Source organism: Melanerpes formicivorus, unplaced genomic scaffold (assembly GCF_026170545.1).
Source record: "Melanerpes formicivorus ecotype bairdi unplaced genomic scaffold, bMelFor1.0.p_v2 SCAF_70, whole genome shotgun sequence".
Classification (NCBI taxonomy): Eukaryota; Metazoa; Chordata; class Aves; order Piciformes; family Picidae; genus Melanerpes; species Melanerpes formicivorus.
Window position 1 is genome coordinate 2,805,322 of NW_027142422.1, and position 12,360 is coordinate 2,817,681.

At 40.7% G+C, this 12,360-nt stretch overlaps 1 protein-coding gene across 4 annotated transcripts in view; it reads right to left on the bottom strand.

The window, feature by feature from the left end:
• WWC3 (WWC family member 3) overlaps window positions 1-12,360 on the bottom strand; it is a 90,612-nt gene that overhangs the window by 57,781 nt on the left and 20,471 nt on the right. For all 4 annotated transcript variants that reach the window (XM_068163157.1, XM_068163156.1, XM_068163155.1 and 1 more), the window contains exon 2: window positions 796-905. In XM_068163157.1, coding sequence (XP_068019258.1) covers window positions 796-905 — 110 coding nt within the window. The remainder of the gene's footprint in view (window positions 1-795; window positions 906-12,360) is intronic.

Genomic DNA, 12,360 nt, shown 5'->3' on the forward strand with positions numbered 1-12,360 from the left:
TCTGCAGTGTTTACCACTGCTGTGATACTCCATGGAACTGCTTTCTTCTTTTCTCCCTCCCTGCCAACTGTCAATACCCACAACATTGGAAGCATTCACTCTTTGGTGATAAGAAGCTTAATGATAGTAGCACAAGAGCAACAGCAGCAGTAGTACAAAGCTGTAAAGATAAGAGGGTTTTTTTTAAGTAGAACTGGCAAATGCACCAGACAGTGTCACTCCAAAGCTCAGTAACAGCCCAGAAGGAAAAACACTGGAAATTTCTCCCTCTTAGTTTCCAGAACTGATACCTGCTGTCTCTTTGATAACACTTTGTAGTGCATTAAAGCATAAAACATGCATTGCTCAGACACAATTAGATTACTGTATTTTGCAGTGCTTTAAATTAGAAGTCAGCAGTGTTGTCTCGGAACATATTCTGTCTTTCAGTATAAAAGAGCTTTCAACATAAAAGAGTGAACTACCTGGGACTGAACTATAGGAAATACAAGAGTATGGCATGAAAACTCTCTTAACATATGACCAAAAGTCACACTATTACTGATACTACACAGCATGAGAAAGCAAAGCAAAACACTTTCATCCACTGTAACTCAATCATAGGTTGCAAAATTCTTTACAAATGGCAAAAGGAGTGTGTCCCCATCTGAAAGGTGAGAGGACAGTGCAAGAAATTACTTGCATATAGCTTCTCACAGTAGCATGAGTTGCATAAATGCTACTGAAAACAAAATCAGGGCCATTAGTTAACTGCAGCTCGCCAGGATTGCTCAGAATAATCAGACATCTACTCACGATTTATGTGGTCCATATAATAAACTCCAATCTGTTGATCATAAACAGTTTCCCATCCTAAGGGAAGCTCATCACCGACACAGTCAGCAAACGTCAAAGGCTTTGTAATCCTGTACAAGTAAAAATAGCACAAATAAACACAGTGCTGCAGTTTCCAGCACAATGAATGTTACTGCATGTTTTGAAGATACCTCCATCATTTGATCACAAACTAATTATGCTGCTTAGGAATGTGTTAGTAATTACAAACATACAGTTTCAAAACACTCATTTAAATATGCTGACAGATACTCCCCAAACAGGTAAGGCAAGCTTCTCCCTTCAAGTTTCTATGTTTAACAGTTTAATTACAGTGGAATGCAGCCCTGCCAGTTTTTCTTCCATATTGCAAAGAACACAAACATGAAGCTGGAGTTCAGCACTGCTAAAAATTACTAGAAGCTTTACAGGCTTTAATGAGTGAAAGGTGTCAAAGCAAATAACTGTTTGTTCTTCAAAAATGGAATACAACTTAGAAAGCACTATGTAACAGATCCCTGCTCTTTTCAATTACACTTCTTCAGCTATTAATTATAATCTCTTGATCCAGATCACAGAATCACTTCAGCTGGAAAAGACCTTTATGATCAAGTCCAACAATTAACTAACTCTACCAAGATCCACACAAATTATTTTCTCTCCCTCAGAACAAAGAGAAACAAAATCTCTAGAGCATTCTGAAGCCACTAGAGCATACATTTTAACTAATAAGTAAGAGCATTTCTATCTCACAGCTTAAAATGTGACAGCCCCTTCAAGCCAAACTCACAATAGACCTGTGGGCAGCAAAACATCCAAATCAGCAGTTGACAGTAATGTTGGAAACACTGGATTACATATTCTAGAGAAAGACTCTAAACCAACACTGTTCTACAATATCAAGGTATATAAAAAACACCTAAGAAGAACAAATGATGCAAACTCCATATCCTTAACATTCAGCTGAATTGCATCTATCTCCAAAACTATCATTTTAATCATTGCTTAGGCCCCAATACAATGTTTTTCTCCAAAAGCTGCCAGAGAATTCCTTTACAGAAACTATATTAATACAGTAATTTCAATTATACATGGGATATAGATCCAACACCTTCAGCATGTGAATTTTTAGTACCTAGAAGATGAGATCTTTGCAAAGATTCAGTACATGCATTAATTTAGAGACTGACTTGAGGTCACCACAAGCCACAGCACAATGCTCTTTGGTGTGAAATGGACATTTCATTCATGTGTTATGAAACCCAGTTAAGGTTTCCTGGTATCAGATTTGGGCTGTGCTTACAAATACCATGCAGAACAGAGGGACCATTGGGGCTGGTAAATGCACTTCATTTGATAGCATCTGTATAAAACAATAAATTCATCTGAACTAAAACATGTTTGTCTTTGAACTGGAAGTCCTTCTCCAAAACAAAACCAGCCACACACATCCAACAGTAAAGATTTCAGACGATGGCAATACTGTCACAGCTACATTCTAGCTACCCCAGTGGTCCAGGAAGTGCACCACTCAGGAAAAACAAACCACTAACAAAAAAAGCACGTAACTTTGCCCACAATAATCAGGGAAAAGCTCCATTTACCAGCCTCCTAAATCTATTTTCATATTCTTGATATTGAAATGTTCAAAATTAACTTTAGTAGAATTAACACCCCCCAAAAAAATAAAGAAAAACCCCACTCCCACTATCTTAAAAGTAGTATTTGAGCAGCTCTGCACAACAGTACAAAGATCATGTTATGTAGGTCAAATAATAAAGAGCTTGATTATATCCTGTGGATTCTCAAACAGATATAAACAGTTTAATAAGAAGAAGATGTGCTTAAACTTGCACACTGCTATTTAAAAGTGAAAATCTTCCACTGACAGCTCTGCAGTTCATGTTGTGCAACCACACAAATCCAACGCTGAGGGACTCAAGAAAGAAAATGTTACTATGGCCTGGCATATGCACTCTTTCAGTAATTCATCTAGCAGGCAGGCAGACCAAACATTGCCAAATACTTCTGATCTCCCTGGAATTCAGTCAAATATTAAAACTATAATATGCAGTAATTTTTCTTCAATTCTCATGGTTTTGTTCTGAAGACATCATGTTTACAATTTCTCAAAGTAGTCTAGACATTGGCTCCTAAATTACCAGGCCATAGACAAGGTTTTCTTTGGAATGAGTTATACAAACACAGCCTTCAGCCTTTGTTTGTAAATGAAACCTGCACATGATACTCTAACCTTTCACACCAGCAGAACTAATTCATAGTTCTCGTGATCCCACCAGGGCTCAGACTTCCAGGACAAGGACAACACTCCCTTGCTGGAAAAGGGAGACTGAAGAAAGCCAGTGCCATCTGGGCTGAGTCCTTTTCATTCCAGAGTTACAAAGCAGACATGAACAAGTCTAATTAATGGTCTTGGTGGAAATTTTGTAGGAAAAAGAACACATTAAAAGCTCTGTTCTAGATAGTCAGACTATCATTAACTTGACATTGCTCATTTTAAACTATATTCCAAGTTGCTCCAAACTAGATTCCCTTCAGACAATGTATAACATCACCTTGATTCTCAGGTCACTCCTGTCTATATCCATGCAACTCAAACATCCTTCATTCAAATCATCGAGGTCAAAACATGCAAAGCTTAAACTTAGAACTGGAAGTTTAACTACCTCCACTCTAAGGATAAGATCACTTTTTTGGTTGGTTGGTTTGGGGGGTGGGTTGTTTGCTGTTTTGGTTTGTTTTCAGTTAGGGAAACTAGGGTTTTGCAGAATAACAAAGACAAAATGGAACGGATGCAGATATGGATATTGGAGGTCAGCCACAAACTACAGCAGTAGACTGCTGAAATAAAGTATCCTCTGGAAATGCTGCTTTACCCTCTGGGGTTTTGTAACATTGGACAGGCCTTCTCTGCTTCTATATGAAAACTTGTCCATCTGTTAAAGCATTTCAAATTGTTAAAGACAGGAACCATTGTGAAGTTGTAAAGACAAAGAGAATAAAAATGCTACCACCATTAACTAAATAAAAGACAGGGCTGTTCTATTCAAAGCAGTAAAAATAACGAAGGTATTTTATCTGCCACAGGTAATCATCTCCTGTTTCCCTCACAACTAGTAGACAGTAACAAGATTCTGAACTTCCAGCTGCTAACAGTTCATATTATCAACCACTTTGGTCCACCGGATCTACAGCCCTGGTGCAAGTGAAACTCGTCCATGGGGGGCAGGTTGGCACACATCAAAGAGGTGGTCATAACTTCAGATAATAGATATGCTGACTTTATTATCTTGAAACATTTATCCTTTCCAAAAGTAATAGTGCTCTTCTGTCATTAGGCACCCAGTTGTTGGGGACTCTAAAGCTCCTTCAAAAGCAAATACGGAAACACACCAAAAAGCTTCCACAGCCCGAATCCTGCATCTGCCCACCTCTAACTCTGCCCAAATTAGTTCATTCTAAAGAAAATGGAGGCCTGGTATTTGCACACAGGAAAACAGATACATCTGCAAACCTAAGTTGTTTTGGTTTGGGTTTTTCAATGATCAAACTAAACAGTCAAAATACAGAAATCAAACTGAAAAATAAACCCAAAGAGCTGCATAAAATTGCTTCTGACAACGACGTGTTCCTCCCGTTCCTTGTGCAGCCAGTTGTTATCTTTATCGACTGGTCACACACAGAAGGATTCCAGAATGCATTACTACAGCTTTCTGAATACGCAGCAGCAACAGGTATTTCTTGAATGCTTCAGCTCATGGCAAGGTGTGGGTGGAAAGAAGACAGCAAAAGGCAAAGGCTAAATATAATTTCAGATAAATGACTATAAAATTGCTCTCAGCTTTAGTAGTTAACAGAATCCCATTTCAACCCCCACAAAAAACACAGAAAATCTCAACTGTTAAACTTGTGGGTTCAAAGAAAAGGAGTCCCTCAACTCTCCAAAACACAGCCTGACTAAGCATGGGGCAGCAGTTTCACTGACACCAGAAAGTCTTCCCATGGTCCTGATGTCACATCAGAAAGCACTGGGTGCTCAAAATCCCTAGGTCTAATGGAGTAAAACTTCCCCTGAGAGGAATTAAATTAAGACAAACACAGGCTGGTCTTGAGGAATCTTGAACAGGAAATCTCAAAGGTGTTTCCCACGTAGAAATGTCACTGCAAGCTAGCTGCCACCTCACAAGCAATGCCTAGATGCCTAAATTACATCCAGGGTCACCTTATCTTCCAAAGGGGACCTGGATTAAGAGGGAAGCACTAACCACAAGGGCTAATTATCAAAAAGAACTACTAAATTCTGAAGAACAGCCACCATTTGCAGGGGAGACAGACGGAAGCAGGTCAGACTGCCAACTCTGCTTTTATTGTTGCTCCTGATTTTGGTCAAGCCCAACAGCAGAAGCAGAAACTGTCTAATAAAAGTTGGTAATCCTTAACAGACAGCTAGAAGAAACAGTCTCTTAAATGTGAGCTCAGTCTGAACAGTCTCTAATGGTGTGTATACAGGGAGATGGTATTCCCCAACAAATACAAGTCACCAGCTAGACAAATGGATTCATTCACACTGCAGATCTGAAGTCTGATACATCACTGAAGTGTCACAAGGCAAGAGAGAGAAGGTGCTACAGTAAGAAATCATGCACACATTTCACAGCCTCTAGCCAATTTTTTTCCTGACTTCCTTTGAAACATAAATTTCTGTTACAACCATTTTTATAAAGCTCAGCTAACCCTCCTGTCTTGCATCATGGTTTTTGTTCTCTCCAACCACACAACAACAAACCCCCAAAAAAACCCCATACAATCAAGCATAAATGGAAGATGATTTATTCTGTTGGTCTTCAAACAGAGGCAAGAGCAGCTGCTTACACTGCAAGGATTCTAATCTTGATTTCAAAAGTCACAGTGAAGTCTCAGAGGCACTTTGTGAACATCCTCCACCACCACAGGTCAGACCTGGACGGCAGTGTGCTCCAGGCCTGCAGGACCGATCTGTAAGATGCAGAGTCAGTCTGTGACCACCTAGCTGGACTGTGACTCCCCAGTAGACACAACCACCCAGCTCCTCCAAGCAGGCTGCCCTGAACAGAGCACTCCACTCCTCAGCAACCACTACCTCCTACTCTACCAAGCAGGGCAGGAACACTTCCAACATATGCTGCCCAGCTGCTGAAGTAGGGAGCTTCCTCCTCGGTTCAGAAAGCCACACACCAGCAAGACCCACGCAGCCTCACCTTGTGGCAGCTGTTTGCAGCAAATGCCACCTTGAATTCCAGACCCCATGTGACAGCACTCTGGAGTACAGCATGGTTTTACTCACTGTTCAAGTAGAGAAGCCTTTAAGGAGCTGCTTTTGAAATAATGCTTGACAACTTACATAGGGACTGCTCAGTCAAAAGTACAACAAAGTTCACCAAACTGTAGGTATCTTTTTAACATAAAAATCCCTTGCCACTCTTTTTTTCAATACAAATGATACATCTTCATTTTAATACATCATTTAACCTTGAGTTCTGAATGAAGTAACTTCACCGAGCCTCTACTCAACCTTTCACTGAAGTAAATCCACAGAATAGATGGCTCATCAGGAACTTGCACATGTGAAATTCTGGGCCCAGAACAAAGACTTAAAGAAGGTAACTTGTTTTCAGAGTCATCACTGGGACACATTTCCTTCAGAAACAACAGCATCAGCTCTTCTAAAGATCACTTGAAATTCAGTCACTTTAAGACCACACTCTATTTTGCAGCGATTTTCATTCCTTTTTTAAAGCAAAACAAAACACAACTGCAAATAAGCACATGAAAGAGAGCTGATAATGCCAAATTGGGGTATTTGCCTCAATGAACTTTACAGTAAAGTAAGCCAACACACCACACATCAGTGTGCAAAACAGAAGGCATAGAATGGCATTAGCCATCTACAGTACTGAATCAGCATTTTTAAGCATGGAGAAAAATGTGTTCATTACCAGATGGTTTGTTTTGATTATTCTAAATAGAAACAAGTGTTAACTGCCCTTAGCACAGTGCTACAAACCTAGACAACCTATGCTAAGACAGCTGAGAAGAATGCCACTCCCACAAGTACTTCATTTACTTGTCAGTCACAACCTCCCAAGCCATGGTTTGCCACTGCTTACAGTGCATCTAAGAAGCTGGTGGTAGCTCCTTTTCACCCCACCTTATCAGCTACAGTGCTTCAGGAGCTGGTCAAAAAGCAGTTCTAACACCTGTGCAACAGGGCAGCACAGACAATAACTTCATCAGCCACCCTGCTCCTGAGTCCATGAACTGTTATTTCACAGCCAACTGAGCTTACACTGATCAAGAACATTAAGTGGTATCAATTACCTATGCCTCTCTTGTGACCCTGTGCTGGGACAAAACCATTAAGGAAAACCAAACCCAAGTGTATAGAAACCCAGCAGATTGAGCAGAATGCACGAGCACTCTGGGTTGGCACTCACAGGCAGCATGGAACGATTTTGTTTGCTACAGCATTTCAGATCAGTCGTACTTTTTCATGCCAGGCAGCCTCTGGACATTTTTCATAATCTCACTCAGACATTTCTGATGGGCAGAGTGTTATACATGTATCTGATGAAACACAGTCACTGGCACATGGAATGCTAATAGGGCAGGTGAACATGAAAACACTGCATAATTCCATTTTATCATGAAAGATGTGTATGAAGCTACCTGTGTAAGAGATGACCTATATGAGATAGCCTAAGCTGATTCAGAAAAAGTAACAGAAATTTATGTTGCCTCAAAACACCCACAAGAAACGTGCCTCAGGACACCCTCTCACCTCCTTTCACTACGCTAGAAATGATAAATATGCCACAATCAACCAACAACAGAGAAATAATATACTTTTGCTTTCATCCTTTATGACAGTCCCACAACTCAAATCTGCTAAAAAATATGTACTTAGTGTACTGAAACATAAAATCAAATCATATGTCCCACTGCAGCTCTCCCCTAACTTGTCTGGCTGCTCAGGAACTGCTGAAACAGCTCCACAAAAGCAGCCAAGTCTGCCAAGCAGCCATCCATTTCTTAACAGCAGCTATGCTCCAGATCCAACATGAGAATACAAATATCATGGGAAATTCTTGATGAACATACACCCATATTTCATCAAGGCTACCCAAACTCTTCCTTCAAAAATCACAGCTGGGACAAAAGTCAGTGCTTTTAGGAAAACTGCTTTGTTTCTACTACTTACTAATTTATTTCTTTTTTTTTAACAGAGGATAAACAATTTAAAAAAGAATAGAGGTAGAGAGGTTAAATCAAACTGTCCATCAGCTTTCTGTGCATGCACAAACAGCCCAGCTAAAGCAACTGCGCAAAGCCACCCCCCAGGCTCCTGGCACAGCAGAGGCAATTGTTGAGGGAAGGCAGGCAGTCTGGGCAGCAGGTGACTCGACACCCACACCAGAAAACACACAAAATTACATACAGCAGCTGGCAATAAGCCAGGTGAGGATGACAGCAGGAACAAACAGAACAAAAAACCCCACAGCAAACCCCCAAACTTATAAGAATCCAAAACCTAACTGAACTAAAAGATAAGGAAAGTTTCATGGGGCATGTCAGGCTCTGAGAAACAGGCTGAATTCTGACACCAGTCTATGCAGCTGAAATGACACTACCCCTGTCCACAGCACAGCTTGAGAGGGGGCAAGTAAAGCAGTGTTCTGGCTTCACTGACTCCACATCAATGTTTCTATCTTTTTCACCCATTTCTGCAAACAGCAGTGATTTCTAGCTACATGCTATTGATAATTAAAGTCCTCATTAGTAAAGGCCAGCCCTGCAGTTATCTGTTTATGTCTTCGATCCTGCAAACCACAATTCTGCAGCCTTTTGCTAGAGAAGAGCAAGTCACACAGCTGTCAGGTTTTCTACAGCCCTAGTATGTATTTAGGCCTATTTCTATGTTCAGGTCAGTCTACTAAACTGTTTTGCAATGGTAGCTTTAGTTTTGCAATGCTTCTTTTCTGGTTTGAGAGCTCACATTTCTGACAAGCTTACCTGGCCTCAATCCTGCCCTCCAGTTAATTAAACCATCATAGAAGAGTTACCGGGAGACATGATGAATTGATACACTCTTACATGGAGAGTACATGTGCTGGTGCATAAATACATGCATATACATGCAGAATTGTTCTCTTCTGACTAGTGTTTGCAACTTCCATATGCAACTACCAGATGAGGAGGAAACACCTGTACTTTCCTAATGGAAATCATCCGATCAAGGCAGAAAAGGTGCATCTGTGTGACCTTGCCAGCAAGTTCTTAGTAATAATCCCTTTGAACATGAACAAGAATAATGGGAGGAGTTCAAAGCACAAAGAAAATGAAGCAGACAAGGGAGGTCCCAAGCAGACAAGGAGGATAAAATGGGACATGATACTCCAAATTAAAGTCCATGAAGCTCCACATTAGAAGGAAAGGAGGCATAAAAGGAAGCTTTGCATCTCAGGAACAAGTAAATAAAAGGGTCTTAAATTCTACAAGGCACAGTCATGAAGTGGAATACTTCCTGGAGACTTTTGCAGGATCACTTGAAGTTTATCTCCAAATAATCAGCATATCCTCAGTATTACATTGCCTCTTTCATTTCCAGTTCATTGTGGTATCTTGGCTGTCTCTAGAGCAGCACAGAAGCAAAAGTTACAAGCTTTTCAAAACTGTTTGCCCAGCTCCTATGTTCTCTTGCTAACCTCATATGCCCTATATCCAGAAAGATGATGCCAGCATTTGCTGACTAGCTTGTTACCCCTAAGTCCGACCTTCTGACACTTCTGGAGTCTGTGGTTATCCCCAACATTATGGCAGAGACTTTCCTGCAAGCTTGTGACAGCCATTGGTAATCCAAGCTCCTACACATTTGTTATGGTTAGTTCTGCACTGCTGAAGGCCTCTCGCCCTCCCTTTAAGCTTACCATTCTTTTTTACCAAGTAGACAGACTGGCAATAACTACATATGTATGTGAATGTATGTGTGTGTGTGTATACACATATAGACACACACATGTCATTCCTTGCTTTGCTCAAATACCACTGAAGGGTCACATGACAGAGGCTTAACCTAAGCATCGTTCAAAGAAAACACCATAAAACACTTCTGTGAACACTTTAAATCACTTTAGGCAAGTGTCAGTCTGAGAATCTGATGTTAAATAGTAATCTTTGGGCCACCTAGAATGCACATAGCTGAATAAGCACAGAGTTTAATAACAATAGAATCCTGAGGTATATCAGCAATTACAATCTAATCTGGTCTACAGCTTCTTATTAACCAAAGACAACCACTCTCATACGCAGAGGTGTTAGAACTGGTCTAAAAATAAACCCATCGTAGAGAACTGTGCTTAGAATGTGGGGGTTCTTCCCAGTGTATCAAGCAGTGATTTTCAGCTTTGCTACATTTGCCTCTCCACAGCTCACTCTTTGTTTTTGTGTTTGAATTATTTATCCTTTATGACATACTGGTTTATGTAACTCCTCAGCTTACCAACGACAAATTCATGTAATATACAAATACAGGTGTTGGGGAGAAGATTCTCTAAAAGTATGTACCTAAACTCTTACAACTGTTTCCACATCCCAGGGTGCCACCCCCATCAGCCAGCAGTTGCTAAGCTTTGAGGAAAACTCAGCCCACTTTCCAGGGCTATTACCAGTCCCCAAATGCACTCGCCTCCTACAGTCCTCCTTAATGCTGACACTGTGAACTAATGCAACATATCCCCCAAACAGAACTGGTAATTTGGTAACATATCCTAAATCAAGTTTTACACTGATGTTCAGCTGACATTTTTAAGAGGGTGAAGTTATGAAATTAGAGGCCATTACTTCTATGGCTGCCAGCAGTTGTGTAAGAAATGTATGTATTTAAGCTTCGAGCTAGACCAACAAAGTACTTCCAAGTAATTAATACAAGGAATTATTCATAATGTTACTGTGATATTTTTGCTAAAATACAGGAATAAAAAGGAATTTGTGACAAATCCAGGTAAGGATCACCAGATATGGGAAATTCTTTTAATAGTAACAGTGCAATGAGAAAAAAACTTTAAGACAATCTGCTCAGACCCAACAAAAAACCATTCAGAAAAGTTCACTTTCAGTACAAGAAATGAAGTGAGAGTAATGCAGTACAAGTGATGGGTGAGCATTTCAGATCTGCCCAGAAAAGAGGAAAGGAAAAACCAAATCAGGAGAGAAAGCACAATTAGAGAAGGCACACCACGCCATCCACCCTACACTGGCCTTAATTTAACCATAATTGAGCATCCACAAGTAAGAAGCACCTCCTCACTAAAAACAGCAGTGGAAATTGAATTTATAGGAACGGACTAAAGAGACTTCAACAGTAGATGGCTCCTCTTTTCCCTCCTCATCTTCCACGACTAAGAAGGTTAAAAATAGAGGCTTCCGTTTCCTCAGATTATTTCTCTCTAAGCTTTTCTAGAGCCCTGAAGTTAGGTACTCTGCCAGCTTCCTACATTTGTGTTAGAAAAGAGGGAGTGTTAAAAACATGCTTCCATTTACAGCAACTCAGGAAACCAGCTTCTGTGATTTGCATTATTTCCATCTGCAAATGAGAAGTCCGTCTAGAAGCTGGGTAGGCGTCTCTTCCAAAGCTTTGCATATTGGTCACCCCAAGGCCCCTCGCACCACACAGTAACACCTTCTGGGGATAATCTTCTGTACTTGCACACTTTCCTACATTTATGCATTCCTTTGCAGTTAGTAAACACAGATATTTCAGTGTGCAGCTTTGAATTTCCCATATCCAAGAAGAGCCCTGGTACAAGGAAAGAGAGTTTAAAAGCCACAAAATGCCACCTTCAGCTCTCTTCCTCTCTCCCTGACAGCCCTGAGCCTTTGAGGAAGTCAGAGCTGCAGGAAGCCTCTGACTTCCACCATGGCAGCACAGCGTGGCCCCAGCTGTCTGGGTCCATACTTTAAGGTCAGAAGGAACCACTGTCATCATTTCATTGATTATTATGCAGTCCACAAAACTTGAGCTGGTAATTCTTGCATCCAGCCCAACATCTTGTGGTTGAGCTAGAGCATACTTTCCATAGTGCAAGAGCAGTTTGTTTACATTGGAAAAGACATACATTGCAGAGTAAGTATCTGAACTTTTATCTGGAAGGATTGGGTACAACAAACAAAAGTAGCAGGCATCCACATTCTGCTGCAGTATAAAGCTCTATCATCTATGCATTACTAGGATGCAATGCCACCCATTCAGGAGGGCATCAGGAATGCTTCAAGAGGCACTGCCCCATTAGGCAATTTTTTTATTTCTTCTAAATCTGTTACACTGAAGTCCTTCTGGCTGAAGTTCTCCCTCCTGAGGATGTGCCTCATTCTTATCTCTTGAGAGAACTTCCAATTAATACAGCTCAACTATTTGAAACAATGCAGCAGAGGAAGAAATGCTGTCCCTCCCCAGACACATGCTAGAATTCTTACAGGAGTCTCCCAGACAAC